This window comes from Scleropages formosus, chromosome 22 (genome assembly GCF_900964775.1).
Source record: "Scleropages formosus chromosome 22, fSclFor1.1, whole genome shotgun sequence".
NCBI classification, from domain to species: Eukaryota; Metazoa; Chordata; class Actinopteri; order Osteoglossiformes; family Osteoglossidae; genus Scleropages; species Scleropages formosus.
Window position 1 is genome coordinate 11,088,476 of NC_041827.1, and position 24,409 is coordinate 11,112,884.

The 24,409-nt window shown below is 42.1% G+C and overlaps 1 protein-coding gene across 6 annotated transcripts; it reads left to right on the forward strand.

Annotated features, from left to right (window-relative positions):
- Positions 1 to 2,429: 2,429 nt before the first annotated feature.
- necab3 (N-terminal EF-hand calcium binding protein 3) lies at positions 2,430 to 23,394 on the forward strand. 6 transcript variants are annotated; one of them, XM_018725267.2, is made up of 14 exons: positions 2,430 to 2,497; positions 3,375 to 3,520; positions 7,064 to 7,088; positions 10,326 to 10,434; positions 11,900 to 11,925; positions 13,056 to 13,153; positions 13,966 to 14,102; positions 15,897 to 16,009; positions 17,893 to 17,966; positions 19,086 to 19,198; positions 19,969 to 20,046; positions 20,357 to 20,432; positions 20,741 to 20,832; positions 21,108 to 23,394. In XM_018725267.2, exons 2-14 carry the CDS (start codon positions 3,386 to 3,388, stop codon positions 21,130 to 21,132), a joined length of 1,101 nt encoding a protein of 366 aa, XP_018580783.2. In that variant the 5' UTR covers positions 2,430 to 2,497; positions 3,375 to 3,385; the 3' UTR covers positions 21,133 to 23,394. The 6 variants fall into 6 exon arrangements, 5 of the variants coding, with proteins under 5 accessions (XP_018580783.2, XP_029103855.1, XP_018580784.2 ...); XM_029248022.1 differs by having other exon boundaries at positions 2,458 to 2,519; XM_018725268.2 differs by lacking the exon at positions 2,430 to 2,497 and having other exon boundaries at positions 3,260 to 3,520; positions 15,900 to 16,009.
- Positions 23,395 to 24,409: the final 1,015 nt, after the last annotated feature.

Genomic DNA, 24,409 nt, shown 5'->3' on the forward strand with positions numbered 1-24,409 from the left:
CATATTGAAAATTCATAATAATTAGTTGCCATCCTAGATCTGAAGGTTTTTCATTAGTTTACATTACATTTATTATATCATTATCAGACGCTTTTCCAAAGCGACGTACATCGCAGAGAAAATACAATTTGTGCACTAGGAGAAAGAGAGACATAGTTGCAGACATGATGGGATTCTTAAGACTTAAGTGAAGTTATTTTGTTTCTTTCCACTTTAGGCACCGATGTTCATCGCACCACAGTAGGTGCATAAAACTCAATAGACGATTCCTGATCACGTGATTCCTACATTTTTTTTTAGGTACGCAAACATTCACATACAATACAGGAGTAGCGACTGTGTAAAGGCTTATCTGGGCATGATCATAAAGCTACGGTGCATGAGCATTTACACCATACATGAGCTGGAGAGATCTTGGGCAAAGTGAGACTGGAAGAGGTGATATTTCAGACCCTTCTGGAGTGTACACAAGAGTTTCAGCAGTTCTGAGTGAGAAGGGGAAGTCGTTCCACCGCAACGGAGCCAGAACCGAGAACCTCTGTGCTTTGCCTTTAGTGCGCGCGACCACCAAGCGAGCAGAAGTAGACAAGCGAATGGGTCTAGGTAGGGTGTAGCAGTTGATCAAGACCCGTAAATAGCTGGGAGAAGTTCTATTGATGCATTTGTAGACAATAACCAGGGTCTTGAATTTGATTCAGGCAGCTATAGGAGGCCAGTCCAGAGAAATGAGGAGAGGAGACTCGTGCAGCAGCATTCTGTATCGGCTGCAGAGGTTTGATGGCAGTGGCGGGAAGGCCACACAGGAGAGAGCTGCAGTAGTCCAGACGGGATGTCGCCATGGCCTGGACAAGTAGTTGGGCAGAGTCAACAGTTACTCATATTACGTAAAAAACTGAGCAGTAAAGTAAGGGAAGCAGGCAAGCCCAAGTTCAGAAGTGTAAACTGAACAGCAGCTTAGAAAATAAAGCGAATAAAGCCTACAGCAAAGTAGTGAGATGCTGTTAAGATTAACTTCATATTTCAGAATCACAATGAGTTTTACTGGCCAAGTGTGCTGATGCACACAAGGAATTTGCTATAGTTCTAGATGCTTCCAGTATTTACAGAGAAAAAAACAGATAACACAGAATTACAGAATAAATAACATATTTACAGAGTATATAAACACAAGAGGATGAATGGCAGTGTAAGTACAATGAATGTAAATAAATAAGGAGTAAATTACAAAAAGTGACTGGATATTGAATATTGCACGTAAGAAGTAGAGGTAGCTGAAATAAAAGGTCAGCTTTGCACAGAAGTTATTATTGCACTCAGTTCAATACATGTTGCACTGACATGGAGCTCTGAAGCACCAGCTGTACCATCCTACAAAGGTCTATTTATGGTTTATTGTAAAAAAAATAACTAAGGTGTTGCATCTCAATCATTTATAGTCAAAATGAAAGGCATTCAAAGTGTTGTTCAATTTTTCAGCTTCTATAGCCAATCACTTTTTCACACAACATGAACATTAGTAGAAATATATTTTCTTTATACATAAATTTGCTGTGACACTATAGCAGTTTGTAGTGATGGCCAAAAATGTTTTTTTTTTTTTCAAATCTGTCATGCTGTATGTTTAAAATACACACTTTGAACATAATATTTTGCTGGGCGTTGCCCAACACACTCGTTGATAATTATATAGATGATCCCTGCTCTACTACACAGCAACAACATGAGCCAAAAAAGTGCTACTTACAGCAAAACTACATTTTTTTTCACAGAATTGTTAGACAATGCCATTAAATGTTGACAAATGTGATGTAATTAAAAAATGTGAAAGCAAGCAGACCTAAAGGCATTTTGCCTTTTTTTTCCCCCCCAAGGGCTTGGGTTATGTGTGGTCAACTTTTAACTGCAGAATTATCAGTGAAAACACACACGCACACGTACGCGCACACACACACACACACACACACACACACACACACTTGTCCCAGCAAACCAGAGCCTAACCTGGCAACACAAGGCATAGGGCTGGAGGGGGAGAAGACACACCTAGGATGGGACACCTCTCTGTTGCAAGGGACCCCAAACAGGGTTCGAACCCCAGGCCTGCCAGAGAGCAGGCCCTGGCCAAACCCGCTGTGCCGCTGCACCCCCGTGCCCCCATGCCCCCATGCCCCCGCACCCCCTCAGTGAATACAGATGCAATCAAAACCTATGTCTTTTTCTGTCTTTCTCTCTGCCTTATTTGTATATTTTGTCAATCTTACATACTGCCATGGGCTCGGGTTTGAGCCCAGCTGTACTCAGTGCGCTACACAAGTTCTGCTAATACTGTTTTGACCTGGAGTCACGGTGACCCCGCTCTACTCAACAGCACCCTGCATTACTGGCGCCCCCTAGTGACCCACAAAATAGTTTGCGCGCACAGTGCGTGGGGGAGCGGGGAAACGTGGAGAAAAAAATACCATTCTGGCGCGTTCGGTTCCTGCCTGGTACACGGGAGGTGAGGTTCAAGTTACGCTGGGGTAATTTTTCGAATGAATGAATGAATGAATGAATGAATGAATGAAACTTTATTTATTAATCACCGAGGGAAATAAATAGCAGAGCCATAAACGTAGGTCCTGGGTGGGTGTGCATATGATATGATCTGCATTTTGTGCAAACAGAAACTTTCCATTTCAAGTTAGAAAGCTTCCTTTCAAAGTCTTTAAGTTTAAAAGGCGTTTTGCGCGCCTCTGCGGCTATAGTGACGCGTCTGCGGGGTAAATTCCCCCAGTTTGCGAAACACGGTCACAAATAATAAGGCATAATAATAATAAGCAGCGACCGGCAATTTACCGCACGCTAATTAAAACTAAGGTTGCAAATAGAATATTATTGTATCAAACTAATGTTAACGTGCCGGCGTCCGACAGATGGGGCCAAAATACACACACCACACGTTAAATGCCGGCGGGGTATAATAAAATAAGACTAATATTATATGCTAATAAAAAAAGGTGCTGCGATAACTCCTCCAACGACACCTTGATTGCGGCGACACAACGTTCGCGATAACATTGAAACGTGATATCACTGGTCCTGAGTAAAAGTTGTTTTTACCTGGTTATTTATGGAAATATGACCGTGAGGTGCGGTAGCCAATCGTCTACAGGGAGGATGGGAGGACGGAGGATGGGCTGACGGAACCGAGCAAAGTTCCTCGAGCACCGAGCATCAGAACCGGCAACATATAGCCCTTCATCGACATCATAGAGCACATTATTATTATTATTATTATTATTATTATTATTATTATTAAATTCGAGGGAAACACAAGCGCCTGTCCCAGAAGGCAGCTTCTATACGTTTTTACCTTAGCGTTGGTCTTATTTTAGGTGAGTGTAAAATGATGTCGTGCGCGGAGATCATCACCATGTGCCTCCAGTCAGCAAAGCATCAGCAGCAGCAGCAGCACCTGTTCGCCAAGGAGCCGCGGACCCCCCGCAGGAGCTGCGCGCCCCCGCTGTCCATCATTGAGGACGTGAGTAAGGAATCTCTCTCTGTAGTTTTACAGTGTCAAAAATGTTTATATATCGCTCTCCGTTCAATGAAGTGCACGCTCCGAATATGGAATAAAAAAATGGGTTATGAAATAATTATTAGACGTATTTTTAAAGTGAATAAATGTAAAGAGAGGGCGGGGGGGGGGGGGGGGGTGAAGTGGTTCAGAGAAAGACACGCAGTGAAAGACACAGAAAGACAGAGATAAAAGGATGGAGACAGAGGGACTGACTTGAGTTCTGAGAGAGGCAGATAGAAAGAGAGGGACAGGGAGAAACACAGACGGAGGGACAGAGAAAGAGACCGAGAGGGACAGAGAGACAGAGAGACAGAGAGAGAGAGTCATAACGACTGAGGAAGACGGAGAGAGAAAAAGAAGGTTAGTGAAAGCGAAAGACGGGGACAGGCATATGTACCGAGAAAGACGGAGATAGACAGGCAGGGAGACACAGAAAGAGACGGAAAGAACGCGAGGGACAGGAAGAAAGGCAGAAAGAGAGAGAGAGGGAGGGGGACAGACGGAGGAGAGAAAGGGAGACAGACGGCCTGGTGGTCAACTTTTCAGAGCAGTTCCCATGACAGATGTGCAAAGTTAACAAGGGCCACGTTGCTGCTGCTCGAGCCGTTTCAGTCCTCTGATGGCACTCCAAAGTCGGCCTTGGGACTGTCGCAGGCTGCCATCTGTCTCCTGGAGCGTGGAGCGTGGAGCGCAGTGAAAGCCGCACATGATGCCCCTGAATGTTAGAGTAGGCCCACTCGGTGGGGGGTGGGGGTAGGGGGAGTCTGGCCGCAGGGGCGTCCGTGTCGTCCAGCTGAGGGCTGAGAGGACCTGGAGCTGCTGGTGTCTTGGATCACCGCACACCCAGCTGCAGAGTCATAGCAAAGTAAAAAGACCCAGGACCTCCTTACAAACACCTGTCCTCTGCAGCCTGCTGAATGAAGCCTAAGAGCAGGTAAAGGGACAGTTGGTAGTGTAGTGGTTAGTGCTACCACCTTTGGTTCTACAGGTTTGATCCCCACCTCCAGCTGTAGTATGGCTGAGCAAGGTACCTACCCTAAAAATTGCTCCAGTATAATTACCCAGCTGTACAAATGGGTAAATAACTGTAAACTGGTAATAATCATAACCTTAACATTGTAAGTCGTGTTGGAGAAAAGCATCAGATAAGTGTCCGTGTTGATTTTTTCTACACCTCTTTGTGAAGTTTGCACACCCTCTCCGTGTTTGTGTGGGTTTCTTCCAATTGCTTTGTTGGACTGTTGTACTGGTTTCCGGTCCACGGTATATCCCGCCCTCCTTCCCTGAATGCCCCATCCTTCTAGAATAGGCTCCAGACCATTGTATTGGACAAGCAGTCACTGATGACAGAGGGATGGATGGATGAATTTTCAAGACCTGAATCCAACTCTGTGTGGTATATGGGGGTTTCCTCTGGGTGCTCCTGTTTCCTCCCACAGTCCAAAGACGAACAGTTCAGGAGAACTGGCAGTGCTCCAATTGTCCATAGTGTGTAAGTACATGTGGCTACCCTGCAATGGACTAGTGTCCTATACAGAGTGTATCAGCCTTGCATCCAGCGCTTCTAGTATAGCCTCTGGACTGCTGTGACTATGACCAGGATGAGCAACTAGCAAAACTGAGTGAGGGTAAACATGAATTTGTTAGTTCTTCTGATATAAAGATAAGATTTCCCTGTGATGGACAGCCTCTGGATTATCGCAACCCTGCACTGGAAGGATGGATGGGTGGATGGAGAGATGGATGGATAAAAATAAGCTGCTGCAGTAAATTGTCACTTTACTGAATATATTCTCTGTAAGCCGATGCCCAGGGGATGGGTGTGTGTTTTTCTGACTAGAATGCCACATTGCTGATAGCAGACTGATGAGGAATCTGCCTGCGGCTTTATTCACTTTTTGTGTTTACCGGGTACCTGGTAGAGAAGAAGACGGTCTGGCCTATTTCTCAACATCGAGAGCAAAATTCTTAGATTTTCATGGCACTCAGACTGTTTATGGAAATTAAACCGAACATCCCGTTAGACAGCCAGTCGAAGCTATGGAATAATAACACTGTCAGAATTCACTTGTAATCTTGCAGCCTGAAAATGCATGATTAAAACGTTGACATCTCTTATTTAAGAACACACACACATTTTCAGAACCGCTCGTCCCATACAGGGTCGCGGGGAACCGAAGCCTACCCGGTAACACAGGGCGTAAGGGCGGAGGGGGAGGGGACACACCCAGGACGGGACGCCAGTCCGTCGCAAGGCACCCCAAGCGGCACTCGAACCCCAGACCCACCGGAGAGCAGGACCCGGTCCAACCCACTGCACCACCGTGCCCCCTATTTAAGAACATTTTCAAAACAATTTGCACCCATAGTCACTGACTTGTAACCTGTACTTAGGGACAGCACCTCATGTGGTGTTTAGGGTTGTTGTCTTGAACAACAATGATGTTGTTTAGATGTTGTTGTCTTGCATCAGAAGGTTCATGTTTTCAGTCCAACTCCTGGTGTAGTACGCTTGAGGAAGGTTAGTTAGTTAGTTGGTTAGTTGGTTGCCGTCGAATCGTTTACGACTCATGGGCGACCCTATGTGTAACAGAGCGAAATGTTTCCCGATCTTGCGCCGCATGTCTGATCATTCCAACATTTGCATTCATTGCTGCAGCAATTCTCTCAATCCATCGCGTTGAAGGTCTGCCTCTTTTTCGTTGGCCCTCGTCTTTACCAAACATGATGTCCTTGTCAAGTAACTGGTCTTTTCTGACAACGTGCCCAAAGTATGAGAGTCTAAGTCTCATCATCTTCGCCTTTAAGGAACGTTTTGGTTGTACCTCTTCTAACGCTGATTTATTTCTTCTTCTGGCAGTCCGTGGTATTTTCAATATTCTTCACCAGCACCACGACTCAAATGCATCAATTACTTTCCTGTCTTTCTTTTTTAACTCCCTCCTTTTTTGAGGAAGGTAGTTACCTTGAAATGAAATAGTAGAAATACCAATGCTGCATAAAAGGGCAATCATTGCGATGTGGACTATGTAACATTGCAAGATTCCTTGGATACAGGTGTCAACAAAATAAACATTATTATTATTATCATTATACACTCCACTGTCTAATTTGCAGGTTGAGGAAGCACATTTAACTTGGTTAATTGTTCTTATAGTTACCCAGATGAGGTTTGGGGTAATGATTTACATGCACTAATGTTTTTTTTAATTTCGGTCTCATTTAACGTCTTTCAATCCCCTACCGTTTTTCCGGTTTAAATATAGTAACTAAATGTCTCAGAAGTGCTGCTTTATGCATTGTCATTCCAGATGGAAAATTATAATTTAACATGAAAATGTAATTATTTGTTGCAAAGATTGCTGTGTTTATAAGAAAGTATAAGCAGTTATATGTTTGTGCAAGTCATTATTATACATTTTTCATCTATGCAGAAAGCCACAGATGGTTAAAAACATGCAGTATCTTTTCTACATAATTATGCCTGTATTGCCTTTCTTTCAGATATTCCGCCGCGCCGACAAAAACGGTGAGTAAAAAAAAGTCATTCTGTGCAGAACAAGAACAGGTTAGCAACAAGGGTCACATTTTGATTAAGTGCATTCTCTACGCACACAATAGTAATAATGAAAATTCCGTTTTTTTCTGGGTTGAATACTGAGTTGGTGGAAATTATATTGGCTCATCTTTGATAGTGTCTTTTTCGAATTAATCAGAACATCAATGCATGACGTTATCCAAACAGATGGAGGAAATGATTTTATTATTGTGACTAGGTAGTCAGAAATACCATCTGTCACGTACATACTGTACATGGTGTTACATAAACAACCCAGTGGCCTAAGAGTTTCCCTAGAATGAATCAACCTGACATAATGACCAAGTGAGAAAATCACAGCAGCCTATGACTCACACCAGTTTATATTATATCCGCCTTATTATATAATGCAACAAGTTGAAAAGCATGAAACAAATTTACATTGTGAAAGAATGTTGCCTTTTATTTTCTCGCTCTGTGTAACTCCCTCACTTTCTCACTGTTCTCTGAACAGTCTCTACTAAATTATGTTTTCTCTGGGTGGTTGCTATAGCTCACTGTTTATACTTACACAGCCTCAAGGAGCGGAATCACCAGCGGTGTCCATGTATATTGTGCCTCCTTATGAAACATGGACATCTCTTTTCGACATCCCCCACAACGTATAAAAGCTAGGCTGTCCCAAAATATTATTTATGTATGAGGACTTGGGTTTGGTGTTTTCTGCCAAAAGATTTTATTGCTGAAGGTCACTTGATAATAGCGTCAGGTTTCAATGTACTCTCCAACTCTGTAACGCTGATGTGTTTCACCCTTCACTGTATAATAATTACTTTGAAGGTGACATGAGGTTAGGATAGACATCTGATCTATAACATCTGAAGCATAGCACTGCCAGGGTAGGTCATTTTAATTTTATTGGTCCATATGAATCAATGAGACACAAAATTACGGAAGGACTCCTGCAGAGGTTGATATTATATTACACAGTTACTACTCCAGGAGGGAATGGCAGATGTATTTAATTTGACCTTCGCTTCAGACCCCGTATAAAATGTTGTGCTTCACTGAACTTGGCAGATATTCCACACATATATATATATATATATATATAAAGTTTTCCACAAAATTAACAGAGAAAAATAGTTTGTGTGATTTTATTTGTCAAGCACAGAAATCAACCATATCCTCAAGAAAACTTCTGAAATAATTTCCCCTTTCCTTCTACTCAGTGTAAATTTCTTGAATGTTCAAAGACTTCTCCACTTCTGAATTGCAGCTCTGAACTATATATTTCTTCTGGAATGAATGCTAGCATTTCGTTTTTATTCCTTCAGCATGTTTGTAAGAATAGTGTTAAAAAGATCTAACAAAACTATGCCATCAATGTTTAAATGTTTTTTTTTTAAATTCAGTCCATAATAGAAAATTAATTGGTCCAGGAACTCCATCAGACTATGTTTATTTCATTGTAAATGATATTATTCAGATCAGTTATTGACTGGAAGTTGGGCCAAAATGAAGCAGATGGCAATAAAATCTGCACAGAACTGAACACAGAATTAAGGTAATTACTCCGCCATACGGCGCAAAGTATCTGGCCAGCGTTAACTTGCTAATTCTCTGGGATTTATTCTGCTTCCTGAAATGGCCCGAGCGCAGGTTTTCGGTTGCCAGAAGTTGAATGCTTGAAGTGTGTCGATTGCTTGGCTGCCTCTTTCAGAGCACAGAACCGTGTCTCGCCTGCCCAATGTCCAGTAAAGCAGAAATGAATCACACCAGTCCGCTGACGGGAGCGCGGCTCTCGTTTCGGCTTCCTCGCGCTCCCTACCTGCACGGCTACAAATTATCCGAGCCCTCGGCTAATTAGAGAAGCATAACTTTGTGTCCGAGGACACGCGGGAACACCGGCAGTGCGAAACGCACTCGGGGGGGGGGGGGACTTTCATTAGCTGTGATAGGAGTTCACCTTTAACATATAACCACCCTGCTGCTGAGTTAATGTCACACTGCCCAACGTTGGAGTTGATATATTTTCAGACAATTCAAGCTTTGGCGTCTCAAAATAAGGGTTTTATTAATGCACTGAACAATTTTACCTGGTGTTATCCATCACTGATGCGTGCACACGCTTTCGAAGCCCCGATGTTAACGCGTCCCCTGCGTGCGTCCCCCGCGTGCGTGCTCACCCCCTACCACGTCGTCTCCGTCCTGTCTTTTAATACGGCCTGCAGCTTACTTATTAGTATTTTCTTAAAATAAAAGTTACTCAAACCCTATACCTGTGGGAACTGACCAAGTTACGTACGCCCTCTGCAGTCCGGAACACTCTGCAATATGCGGTTCACAGAAACAGGACAGCAGGTAGCATAGTGACTGGAACTGCTACCTTTAAGTTGAAATGTTGCAGGTTCAGATTGTGCTTTCTCTAGTACCCTTGAGCAAGGTCCGTCCGTCCAAACCGCTCGCCCCCCGTACGGGGAACCGGAGCCTAAGCCGGCACACAGGGCGTAGGGCCGGAGGGGGAGGGGACACACCCAGGACAGGACGCCGGTCCATCGCAAGGCACCCCTAGCCAGACTCGAACCCCAGACCCACCGAAGAGCAGGACCTGGACCAACCCACTGCGCCACTGCGCCACCACACCCCCCCTTGAGCAAGGTACCTGTCCAAAATTGCTCCAGTCAAAAAACACTGCCATGGATAATAATTACATGCAGCTTAACATTCTAAGTCACTTCACAGAAAAGCATCAGATAAATGGATAATATAATAAATTATACTCTAATACTAATTTGAAAAGTGCTGTAAGTACAGCTGGTCTTTACCTGTGCCCCCGGCAGGGGTTTCAGGCAGTGTCAGTTTTAGTATGACATACCGCGTGTTTTATTTGCCGGTAAAGATTCGCATTACATTTAGCCGACATCTCCACCCCTAAAGCACCTTAGAATGTTAATTTACCTATAATTATGTACCCATTTATACAGCTGAGAAATTTAGGGTAGGTACCTTGCTCAATGGCACTAGTAGCTAGAAAGGGATTTGAACCTATAAAATTTGGGTCTAAAGGTAACAGCTCCAACCACTGTGCTACTAGCTGCCTCCCGCATAATGTTATTGATATGCATATACTAAGATAACAGCTGTCACTCCGGTGTTAAGCGTGACTGATCTAGTGACACAAAGCAGAACTCTGTGTGGCAAAATTGAAATGGATTCTGATTCCAGATGATGGCAAGCTCAACTTCGAGGAATTCAAGGCCTGCTTTGACGATGGAATCATCAGTACAGCGGAACTGGAAAAGCTTTTTTGCTCTATAGACAAGCAGGAGACCAAGTAGGAATTACCCTTTTTATTTTTAACTGATGAGTTAAAAAGTTTGAGTTGACTGACTGTACATACCGATAATAATAATGTACAATTTATCCCACAGAAACAAGAAAAAATATATTTGGTACATCCTGTGAATCCTTTTAATTTTATTGCTACTTTATTCACATTTCATTATGAGATTAATGTATGTTTGTACAATGTTAGGATAGCAGACCATTAAAAGCTTGTTTGAGCACAGGAAGTTCCTTTTAGTGATTTTACGCAAAATTTTATACGTCATTAACGATCACCGAGGCTGCTGGATGTAGGTGACCGACTTTTCCATGAGAACTTCTGAACTTGTCATGACAAACAAATGAGTGGTGATCATGAAGGTGTCAAACAAGAGATGACTAAGGCTTGGAGCAAAATTAGCCAGATTTTTCATTAAAATAACTTTTTCATTTCAGTAAATCCAAATGTACTGTCAGTAGCATAGTTATGACAAATTAAAAGTCATAATTGTACCGCCATAGCCTACTTGCTTTAGGGTCACTGCTTGACATCAAAATCCATATTGTTATCAACAGATCACGAATGAAATACAGTAAAATTAGAACATGATCTCAATGGGCTATGAACATGTTCCGTATGATTGCATGTTTATAGGACTGTATTCATGCTCAGGCTCTGAACATACCTCTGGTGTCCTGCAGAATGAGATCTGGGTGTAGAATGCCCAGCTGAACTAATTAGCTAATTAGACAGGAGGATTGAGAGATTGTAGTAGAGGATCCAGATGGACAGAGTGGGCCATGGTGGAGGAAAAGAGGACCTTTGAGATTCAGAGTGTTCATTCCCACAGAGAAATGCAGCACAGTACAGCGTCTGTCGTCTCCTAAGGATTTAAGATTCCGAAGATCTGTTGCCCAGACCAGTTTTTTTTTTTTTTTCCGATTTTAGGGGTTGGTGACATCTTTTACAGCTTTAGCAGAAAAACAATTACCGTTAATTATTTTCACACGTGAAAATGAGCAGCTACATAAATCCCTTAGACTACACCCTATTATGAAAAATACCTTAGTAATATACTATGTGCTGTATTGTGATTATTGGCCGCTATTGTCTTTACGCAATATACAAAGAATTTTAAACCTCATGATATAGTAATAGCAATACATAATATTCATTAAGCTCTACCTCTGTGGTTATCAGTCATAAGCGTTCATTTAATGACCTCACGGTTGCAACTTTTGTGACAATCAGTGGTGTTTGTCAAGACAAGTAAGTGGTTTGTGTAGTTACTCAAGGTACTAAAGCTAGAAGCTTGTTGAAATTTCACAGTATTACTCAGGCGTTCTGCCTTCGTTGTTTATTCCTGTTGTTTTTCTTGATTCTGAAAAAAAAAAAATCACAAACTGAATGAGGAGCTCAGATTGTAACGTCACATTTGATCCCTTGTTTGTTTACCCTTCCTTTTAAATTCCAGCAACTTAGACACAAGCAAGCTATCAAGTAAGTGTGAATACTCTTTTAATGTACTTGATATTTTAAAAATGTCAGTGCCGGCGCACTTCGCTTAAACGCCTTACCGTGCGAACGCTCGGTGCCGTAGTGTCTCCGGATCATTCTCTGCCTTCATGATGAACGGCACGATCGCAGGCCTCTGCTGTCATTCTTTAGGGGAAGTACAGCTCCTTCTGCATTCTGCGTTCAGCTGTTCATCTGGCGCTCTTCGCTGCCTGCGCTGTCTGTCGCTGATAGGGAAAGAAATGGTTATCCAAAGCCAGTGTATTACTGACCACTGCTGTCAGCCATAGAAACAGTCTGGTTTTATTTATCAGCATCTTAGCCAATCTTAATTCCATTTGTTTCCTTTCCCTGAAGCAAATTGTTTCCTTAATTGAAAACAAAAAATTGTTAATTGAAAAAAGCAACATATTTAAGTTTGAGGATGACAAACATTGTAAAATTAGTTTTTCAAGGAATTCTGGGAACCTCATTTACGTTGCGCTGTGTAGGATTTTTGCGAGCCATATCTGCGCTATACAGTACACTCTCTGTCTCTTTCTGAAGGATGTTGTCCTCTGAAGACGTCAGTTCTTAGCGGCTCTGCTCGTTTTTCCTGCCCACGTGTTTTGCATTTCGCTCAGATATGAAGCGAACGCTGGCATTTGTTTTAAGACCTCGTCCAGCGCTGGCATAAATGAAAGACATCATCCTGTCGCATGGATCCGTATCAGACTTTTCACAAGCTTTGGCATTTAAATCGCAATGCTGTCTGTCTGACCAGTTCTTCATGCTTTTCTGCTGGGCCTTGGTGAAGCTCCTCTACCAATGTCGGAAAGTCATGGGCTTGTCAAGGCTTTGCTCTTTTCCTTAGTACTAAAAAGCATCTTATGATATTGCAAGGAATGCCCAACCGGTGTCCGTAGTGAATAGGTAGGGATTACACCTGAGGTTTTTATTCTGCAATGTCCACCGACCTCTTACCGAGCTAATGGATAAATATCGACCGGTGCGGAAAGGATCGCTTTCTTCCGCGAACACAAAATAGAGATACACAATGCACCAACCTGCATGTTCCGGCGCCAGTGACGATAAACTCATCTGCAGACCTTAGTAACCGAACGTCCTTTGTTCAGAATACTTTCTTCAGCACCTGGGAGCCTACCTAAGTGTGCTGTCAGCTTTAGAGGAACTCAACACCGCAATCCTGAAGGCCATGGACCAGACTAAAGAGGTACGACATCTCCGTTTCAGACCACACTATGCAGCTGTATGCTTATACCTCTACGAGGGCAGAAGGGAACCTCTTTATTAGGTTTAATGTTCAGATTTCAGGGCTACATTCCCGCAATATATGAAAGCCTGATGCCTAGTTGGGGTATAAAGTACTAATGGAAATATACTAATTTGTCTTTGTGACACTTCCCCAAACAATTCTCAGCCTAGGTTAAGTTCACCAGACTACTGGCTCTTCTGAAACTCTTCCAACAGAGAGCGGTTCAACTCGTTGTGCCACCGAAAGGGCAATCGAAAGAGGGCGCCACAGTATAGGGCAAAACGGCTAAATTGCCCATCAATTTTTTTTAAATGCTATTCGTATTTTGCCGAACTGGAAATGACAAGTTAGATTAATTTTATTTGAGGAATTTAAGGTACACGTGACCCTTTGTGTAATTTTAAAATGATTTAGAAAACCTTCTTTATTTCTGAAAATCGGGCAAATTTCTATGTCAGGTTATTTTCATAGGCGAACAACTGCAAACATTTGGCATGCCGTTTGCAATTTTAACAGTTAAACTAAATGCTTACGAGACATATTTTCTATGAGATGGACAGAGTGGGTGAGCGGAGGTGCTGTGTTTCAGAAGATAGTCTTGAGGCTGAAAGATTACCTGATGGAGTCCCCCGGGAGGATGTCTGAGCGGGATTTTGAAGGTTACTTGGTTCTAGAACGTAAAGCTGAACCCTACTGTACGTCATTCTCCGTGCACACACACCCTGCTGAGATTGTGCAGTAACTGCTCATCTTCTCCTCTTGCTCCCTAGGAGTACCATAGCTCCTCTGTGCTGGGCCAGTTCGTGACGCGCTTTATGCTCCGAGAAACGTCCAGCCAGCTTCAGTCCCTGCAGGTGTCGCTGCAGTGGGCGATGGCGGCCTTGGAGCGTCAGAGCGGGCCAGAGAGGTGCTACTCTTACATAACCACCCCGGTACACTACACCTGTCTGACAGGGACAGCCAGCTGTCGCATCGATTTTTCGGACCTAATGGAGCGCAGAGGGATGACTCACAGACACAGTACGCTCCTCGGGGTGAACGCAGTAATGGCCATCAGTCTGGGCTCTGTCATCGGCTGTGGGTGTCAGCCCACATGTCGGTACACACTAGGTGCTGACTTGCTGCCTGTCTATAGGTGTGCCGATGGCGAAAACCAGTGCCTTTCCTCTCTGCCTTCAGAGCTGCATGCACTGCGGGCCTTTGCAGTACTGGGCACTTTACGTATTACGTGTTCATTCTGTTATTGTATGCAGAGAAGTCTAAGATCTAAGTTTTGCTGACATGGGACATTGCTTTAGTTGCAAGCCATCAGTAGTAAAGGCTCAGCAGGGTCACATGGTGGCCAGTCTTAGAACTTATTGACTGGACCACATTCATATTATTCGATATTCTAAAAAAAAGTTATGTAATATGTTGTTACTCTGAATGAAAACTAACACCTTGCATTATATTATTGCATTGTAAAAGGAAAATGTGTGGTTAAATTCCCATTACATCTAATTAACCCTAGCTGCTGTTTTGGGGCTGTAGGTGCAACCCTGACAAAGTAAGGTAAAGAAACATAGTTTTCTTTCCCTCACTAAAAAGTGTGCAAAAATAGACCGGATCTCTAAACACTCAAAACATTTTAAAACAATTTTGGTTGTTTTATTTCTGAACTAAAAATACTAAATAAGTAGGCACCATGACCCATAATTACAATGCAAAACATTTTAATTACAGTTTAGTTGCAGTCTCTCCATGAGCAGAATGCTGGGTGTGTGCAGACCATGTTTAGCATCATGCAGTGACCCTGCCTGTTTGAAAATCCTGCTGCTGTTAAAATATATTTATACCACCAGGATGACCTAAAACGGAAGACATTCTGTATTTTTAGGCCATATTTTATAGCTTAGCATAAATAATGCCGTAAGAAGAGTTTTTCTTGGCAAACCATACACTGAGGTCTGAGAAAATGCAAGGTGAAAAGTTTCATGTTAAGAGAATCTATATATAGTGTATAAAGAAAATATGTCCATCCATTATCAGTAACTGCTTGTCCTGATCAGGGTTCCAGTGAAGCAGAGGGGGGTACATGATGGATGGCACACTAGGTCATCTACACACACACACAGTCACTCACTTATTCATACATTAAGGGTAGTTTAGAGTCAGGAATTTACCTGAACGGCATCTCTTTGGGCTGTGGGAGGAAACCAGAGCACTCGGAGGAAACCACAGGGAGAACATGCAAATTCCACGTAGACTGAGTGGGGATCAAACCCACATTCTGTTGCAACACCCAGGTCCCGTGAGGCAGCAGTACCACTGGGCCGCCGTCCAGACAACATATAGCCCGTACAAAAAAAAATCAAGAAATTAAATTAAGAAAACTATTACTTTGTTTACAAAATGCATATCTTCCGTTACTTTAAGTGTGACCATGTAACACAATGTACCAGGCTCCACTTCTCAGTGACTACAACAGTGGAACAGAGTGCTGTCATCTTCAGACCAGCAGCCTTGTTCTAAAGCAAGTGCCACAATGAGTCTCTTGAAAGAAGCCGTCCCTCAAAAGCTCTGCCTTTCATTAAGCAGAAACGAGTGAGAAATTACTGTAGGGCTCCTTTATATTCTGAATTTTAAATACTTAATGGGTGCATTTCCCTTTCAAGGTTGAAAGCAAGTGCTGCATAATGGGCCGTGGTTCTTTTTTCTCTAGCAGGGAGACTGAAGATCTCTCAGAGCCACAGAGTACCAGAAGATCTGGTTTTCAGACCTTGAGGCAGCTCTGTTTGTCTCCTATTGGTCTTGGCACACAGAAGCTCTGCGTAGGTAATCATTCTCATCACATTCTTTGGATGGCACCTGAAATGCACCCAAGTGACCGCAGAGGTGAACACAGAGCACATACTGTACATAGTGTGATTTATATATATATTTATTATATATTTGTGCACAGAACAGTACTGACCTTGACAAAGTCTCATATTCAGGACTTTTTTCATTACATTTATTTATTTAGCAGACTCTTTTCTCCAACGCGACTTCCAACGGATACTACGTAGTGTTACCAGCCCACACGCTTTATTCACCGCGGTGACTTACACTGCTAGATACGCTGCTTACGCTGGGTCACTCATCCATACATCAGTGGAACACACTCTCTCTCTCTGTCACTCACACACGTTAGCCAGTGGAAATGTAGAAGGACTCACTTTCTACATATGTTTCATATTTAAACCATTTCTATTACTCAGTGTCATCTGAGCTCTTCTTAATGGTGTGTGAGGTGGGTGTAAAAAGATATGGACTCAGGTTATATATATATATATATATAATGGTGCGCAGTGCCGGGGGTTGGGATGGGGCAAAGAAGGACGCAGAGGCAGCGTTCATTTCGAACGTTTTATTCGAACGCGGCACACGGGGAAAAAACGCCCTCGGTTCGAGGACCCCATTTCTTCCAGGACCTGCACGTCTAGCCAGCCTTCCCAGCCTGCTTAGCGCCCCCAGGCTTTCTCTCTTTCTCTCCTCTGGTAGACGCAAACACCCCCTTATATTCCCTGTAGGTCACAAAAGCTAACCAATTACATTAAACACATTTCCCACTAAAACACAGTAACGCGGGTCGTTACTATATATATATATATATATGGAATGGAGGTGTTAAGTTCGCGGTTGGAGCGACTTATGACGTGCTGCCAACGCCACAGAATGTTAAGCAGTGGACAGGTGGTGATGGTTCTTGTAAGTTCTGCAGTGGTGATGCTGAGGCACATTTTGTCAGGGGCGCTATACTTGGCGCCATAATCAAGTTCATAGATGTTTGGCGGGCGTTTTTAAGAGGAAGGGGCAAGTGGTGAATTCTTTGCTTGTTTGCAGTAGAGATAAAACAAGTGGATTTGTGCGGGCAGGAGAGGGTAACACCCCGCAAGAGCGGACGTGCCTTGGTAGGTGGGGTAACGCTTGGGACTGGAAGCTGCCGGCTGATGTGGGCAAACAGCTCCAGGTACCGCGGGTCATTGCGGCTACTTCATTGCGTCCAGATATGGCGTTGTGTTCGGAGCGTGAGCAGATCGTGTACTTTGTATTGTTAACGGTGCCCTTCGAGGATGCTGCTGGAGAGGCATGCGAGTGGAAATTGTTGAAGTATGTCAATCTGGTGGCAGAGGCGAGAGACCGTGGGTGGCGGGCTCGTGTGAGACCGGTAGAGGTAGGTGTTAGGGGGTTTGTGGCTAAATCAGCTGCGTCATCGCTGGGGGAATTTGATGGTAGAGGCTGCTCATTAAGGTTGGCGGCGAAGGAGCTGTATTCGTTGAGGGCGAAGGGCATCTGACACGTGCGTGGATGGGGGTGGGTCCGAGACGCCAGACTGCAGCGTCGAGCCGTCCGGAGGTGTCCGTGGGCCTAATTCAACGAAACACCGACGAAGGGAGGTGCCCACTTGACAACCTCAGTGAAAAACCCATGTCGGTACCCTGTGGTTGTGTTGGTTAGGGAAGGAAGTTAAGCTTCTTGGTCTCGAGTCTTGGAGATATATGTTAGCAGTGTTGGACGTTCTCTGTGGCTTCATTGTGAGGTTTGTTGGACTCGGTCCTTGTGTACAGCCATTGTATTACACGCATGGGGAGTAACACCTTGTCTTGTGTATCTTGAATGTATGTGTGTATATACAGTATATATAGTATATATATATATTGATTTTTTTTTGACAGGGGTTCATTTGCAGCCTGAAAACCACTGCGTCTCTACATTCCCCAGCCCCCAGCAGGCCAAGATGGAGTGTCAGGTAAAGGGCTGTGCTGGGGATTACCCTATCGAGACAAAGTTCAGCCATCGCTTTTCACCCAGGATCCTGCAGTATGATCCTACCCCACACATACTCTGTCAAATTTTATTTTCTTACCGGTTAAGTCATTTCATATTGATTTGTTGCACTGCAGTACAATAACAACTGCAACATCACCGTACGGTCTAAGCGTTAACATGTGTTGGCACCGCTGCAAAGAGTTTTCGGATAAGTATAATTTCACCGTGAAGTTGGACATATGTTGTGGGAAGGTGCTGTTAGATCTAAGAGAGTGCGGCGTAAAATATTCGGAGCTGTGTTTTTCATGCAAAGCTTCTGTAATTTTGATTGAACCCACCTCTTAAGTCACACATTTAAAGAGCTGGTATTAATTATTAGCTCTTCCTTTAAGGCTATAATGAGGATAAAGTGATTCTGATATTCTAGAACTGTAGCGAATACGCCCATGCGTACGCCTCCCCGCATTGCATGGTCTCTGTTTAGCCGTTTCTACAAAGCTCATTATTCCAAAAATGTATGCAGAATGTTTTTTTTTTTTTTCTCCAACTACACCTAGATATATGTATAAACACATGAATGTGGTGGACACCTTGCAGATCAATGTCTGCACTCTTTACAGTGCAACCCTGTTCCGCCTCGCAGCGCAACCTACTGCGTCAAATGAGTTACCTTGCGTAATATTATTAAATAATCAGTAATGAATAATTAATTGATTTGCCTTGCAGATGCCTTTAATGCAGAGGGTGTTGTTTCCATTTTGCATACAGTGTTCAAAGCACTTGACTAAGCACTAGTGCAAACACTGATTGTTTACACTGCGATGCTGTTGTCAAGTGCTTTGAACAAGGATGTAGGGTGCTTTTGTTCCCGGAGACTTTTCGGCCATTCTGAAGCTTGTGCCCCCGTTACGCAATGCTCTTACAGCCTAAATTGCATCGCTTACCTTTTGTTGAGTAGTCAAGTGTTTTATTTTTCCCCGCAGAGCGTGTTTGATCGCTTTGAATTGCGCTTTCTCCGTGTCTCTGTTTTATACCTCCAGTACCCGTTGCATAGAATTGGCATGAAATCAGAAGCATGTTCTTCTCTCTGTGTGGACAGAATGTTCTCCTGGTCCAGAGACAGATGTTGGTGATGGAGAACAACTTGTCGGAATTCCAGAAGGAGCTGGAAAAATACACCATTGCCGCATCTCACCACGGTGACAGTTTACAGTGCGTTTTCAGTGTTCATTAAAGAGAAGAATACTTTCAGTAATACTGGAACATTCATCCCCCCCCCCCCCAACCCCACTCACCCATGTTGTAATTTTTATTATTGCACTGAAAGATTTAAAGTCCCTCTGCACTACTATGGGTGTACAGGTGAATAATGAAAAAATAATTTTAAATTGTAAAGAATTGCTACAGAAATTATATACTTTCCATTACAACCACTTTGGCTGTAGTCGGATGAGCTAAAAACTGATAAATTCCTTGAATATAAATAAATACCCAAAATACAAGGAGGAGCCTGAGTTAAAGGGAGTTCCATGGACTAACTGTTGAATTGTTGGTATGTATTATTATCGATACAAGTGCAAAGGCAAGACATGTTTTCTGTAGGTGCATTAATTATAAACTTTATTTTCCTTGGATATTGTCAAGATTTTCAGTGTTAAATGATTTATCTGCCTTCCTCGTGCATGTTAAAATATTTCTTTTATGATTCGAAGTTCATGTATTTTATTTCTGATACAAATACCAACAGGAGCCCTCTTAATGTCGGCACATTAATTATGCATGTTATCTACAATATGCAAATGATTTGCTAAGTGTAATCCACATTGAATTAAACAACTTGTCTGCATTCCTTATGCATATTCAAAATATTTTTTTAGAGCTTTGAAATGGCTCTCATATTGGCACTGCTGGGACATTCCTGCTTACACTTTGCACCGTGTCTGCCAAGGGGCTGGCAGATGACCATGCTTTTCTCTCCGCAGCGTGTATGTCCAGAAGCAAACAGAAGAGCGGCGCGTCGTCGTGTACGAGTTCTGGCGGGACCGTGCCTCCTGGACGAGGTGGGTCTGTGGGATGGATGTGTGAATCATCTGTGGCAACGCTTGCTGGGTGTCTGCAGGCCGCTGGTAAAACATTGCTTTCCCGAAGAGAGGATGGCTCTTCTCCAGCTGCTTCCCTCTGCTCCTCTCGTTCTCACATCCGTCATACCCAGCAGACTCCGTCTGGCAGGTGCAACAGTATTACACAAATAAGTATATGTATTTTTGCATAGTTTGAGTGCTTTGATTTATCGATTTTAGTCTTGGAAAAAAATGTTAAATATAAGAAGTAGGAATAACAGCTGAAATTTAATTGTGAGCACGGTTTCAGAGGACATGTGGTAGAGCGCTGGTTCGAGCTGCTCCCTTACACTCAAAGGCCCCACATCTGCATCCCACCTCCTGCTGTAAGTGTCAAATGTCAGCTAAATAACTGCGTATGTAATGAGCTTACTTTGAATTCTTGAGTAAGAATAGCGATGTCACTGCATGCAGCAATAATTAAACACTCATATGCCCCCTTTCTCTAATGCAGTAAATACCGGGGGTTATCTTGACAGTGTATAACTCAGAAACCTCAGCGCTTACATTACAGCCTGTGGCTTCCAGATTCCATAGGGTGTTTGTACTCCAGCGGAGCTACGGCATCGTATCATTGTGTGTCATTAATGTAACTACACAGCTGATTTACCTGCCTAACCTTTCCTCTGCAAAGCTACCTGCAGTCCAGTGTGAGCAAGGCTTTCCAACACACTATTATAAAACTTCTGGAGGGTGCAGAGCAGGTCTCTACCATACTGCTGCCAGGTGGGTCATAATACATCGGAAAACACTGGGGAATTTGTCCATTTCATTGAGAAGTTACTACGCTCACTGCAACAAAGTGTTTTTTTTTTTTTTTTTTCTTTCTTCTATGTTTTCTTCTTCATAAATTCAATCAGTACAGAATATCACGTATATTACATTATATTACATTAGTGCTAGTATAGATTTGAGATGAGGAGAATTTCAAACTAATATCTGCTGTGAAGTTATGCCTACAGAATGTAGAGTGACATGTTTCAATATTTATTTTTTTTCAGCATCCTGGTGGATTGTGAAAAGTAATTGACGGTAACGCTGACACAAAAGCCATCACCCTTAAATTTTAAGCACTCAAAAAATAAATCCCGCTCTATTGCACTTCATTAGTTGCAAATAATGCATTTGTGTTCTTGTTCATGACGTGGCAGTAGGGAAAACTTTGATTCAAATATATTAGGACCATAGAACCCTTTCATTTTTGTAGAAACGGAATTCTGAATGTGTTTGTGAATCGGAAAGGACTGTATGAGTACAACATAACTGTCCATCCATCGCTCTCTGTCAGTGGTCAGTAACCCTGTTGAAACAGTGGGGATGGACAGTTAATCCTGAAGAGCAGAGTGTGAAGCCAGGAAGACTGGACTGGATGCCAGAGAGCACAGATTTACATAGACTATAAAAATTCTTGTAGTGTTTACTAGTTGTGCTGTCCGATGAAAATATTTGTACCTGTCTTAAAAGTATATACTGTATGTATGAATAAGGCTATGGAAGCATATGACAGCATTGCAAGTTATGCTGATTTACAATCAGCTAAGCAATCCAGCCTCTAAAGAAACAAAAGTATACAAGAATATAAAAGCATAAATTATGTCTAAAATAACACATCTCAGAAAACTGAAAAAATCCTACTGGATGCTTGAGCAGATCCTGTCCACCTTAGTCTGTTTCACACAGATAAACTTCATGCTGCGTGTCTAGGAGGCACCCAGAATTTATTTTGTACTTAGAAGTTTTAAAAAAAGATAGCGCACGCTTTTGGTTCCCTTAAAACACAACAGAATCTTATGTGGTTCGATATCTGAAATTTCATAAGTGTCACACGCAAACTGAAGATATATCTAACGTTTCTGACTGTGATGTGATACAATGTGTTTTGGTAATTTGAATTTGTCTTTACATTTTGTTTAAGAGTTTAAACATAGTATTCTGAAACTGTTGATGTCCTCTGTATAATGAATTTATCTTTGTGTCAAGGGGCTGATCTGTATCGATTAGACTTCAAATCTTTGAGCCCTAATTCACTCTCCAAGACCGTTTTAATTATTGACACTAATAAATATTGTGATTTTTTTTTCTTTTTTTTGTTAATCCACCATGAGAATGTATTTTTCACATGGTATCGGAACCTGGCACACCGAGGTGCCTGTGCAAGACAAGAACGACAATACAAATCCAATGTGATATTGAAGATTATGAAATTGGTTAGCCTGGATATAATTACATTTGTATTGTGTGTGATGTGTAGCAATGGCTGGGATATAAATATTAGGACTATTTTGTGTTTTGCACCGCCTGCTTTACTGTGCCATTTCACACTTGGGCACAACCCTATTATTATAATGAATAAAGCGCCCTGGAGAAGAGACAAGGGACTAGAATTTATTGCTGTGCCCTTCTGTAGACCTCTGCAGAATAATTACTACCAGAGAAAGTAGTTATATCTTAGACTTATATGGATAAAACATTAAATACATCTGTAATATGAATTTCCTGGGTATGTTGAATGGGGTTACTGTGTTACATTAAAACTTATCTCTGTCCTTTGGAGCTCTGGAGGAAATAATTTATTGCTTGACTGAAGAAATCGTCTGCCTTTTTGGAAACTGCATGAAGCAGTATTAAATTCTGCAACTCGGGATTCAAGAGAGGCAGATATTGAAAGCTTTTTTAATACAAAAATGTGTAAGAAAATGCATTTTTGTAACAAAAAGGAACTGACTCAAGAATGGGAACATCAGGGAGATAATATTAGCCATAAAACAACAGGCTGGTAACTTCTTATGGGTTTATAATTTAATTTAATTGAACTAAAAATATGCTCCCGTGTGATGTTTTCTGGGCAGTGATGCATTCAAAGCACATCTCCATTGGAGAATTAAAACAAAAAAAACCCCACTGTTTTCTGCACAAGCATTCAGGAGACCCCTGTGCACTGTATGCAGTCAGAAGCACCCAACAGTTGCCATCTGGCATGCAATCAATACTAATTGGGTTGTCTTCCAAACGGCGACAGAAAATGAATATTTAAAGGAATCCTTGACAAATTCTGAACAGCTTGCAAGAATTCAGGAATAAGCTTTGCAAAAATAAGTTAATGGGGTAGAGCCATCAACAGAGCAATAACTGTGGGAAGGGGCTATCAGAGAAATTACATGGGACCTTTCCATATTTTCGTTCTTGTCTGAAAGCCCAAAGACAGATTTTTGTTCGGCTGCTGTTCGTTGCAGATGGCTATGTCTCCTGTCTTGTTCAAGTAATACGGCAGAAGGAAAAAAAAAAAAACAGTTGATGCTTTCGGACAGCTCTTCCACAGGGAACCAAACTTTTTACTGCCAGTTGCCCAGAGAAATCCTTTAACTCTTACACTTTTATCAAGGCCATATGATCATATGCTCCATCATTTATTTCTCTAGCTCAGTGCTTCGGATCTGTCTTTAAATCCACATCGTTTTACTTCTAACAATAAAAAAATGGAGAAAAGAAAGCAGCTTATATGCAGCGAGCATAATGAGGACAGCCTGTGCTGCATTCTGCTGTGTTTAGTCATTTTGTATATTGAAAAACACAGTCAATGTTTTGAGTCAAGCCTGAACCTATAATCTGGTGACTTTTCATCTTGCTGTTCAATGTTATTATAAACCACTTTGAAAATGAATGCTTTTGGAATCAACAATTTTCTTCCAATATGACCAGATTAAATCAATCATATAAAGTATATATATGCAGTTATAAAAAATAAAGAAACATCTAAATATTTACTTCAAACTCCTGGTCATCATATAGCTAATTTAAATTATGAAAATTCCAGTCTTCATGGTGCAAGTATGTCATCTGCTGGATTTCATTGTTATTACAATTATCAAATACCTAGGATGACTGGCATTAAGCATGTGGTAATCGCAACACGGCTAAAAACAGCACACTGTAAAAAGAGCGTAAACAACTTGTAAATGTTTAGCATTTACAATATTCTAAATAACAAACGGAAGTACATGAACAACTTTCATATATAGTGATTCAATTTCACAAAGTTATTCTGAATGACTGTAATTTTCATATAAAACATTTACTGTAAATGCATTACTTTTCAGATCTATAACAATCCTGCAAGTCATTCCAGACAGTTACCTAACTGATTACTCTGGTTTGCATATGCATTTGGCTTAGATGTAATATTCTAGTGACATTTATATTTTTGTTTGATTGATACTTTCCTCCAAAGCAAAATGTGACATTAAGGTAATCACAGTGATGCACCCATTTATACAGTTAGGGGAGTTTTACTGGAGAATATTTT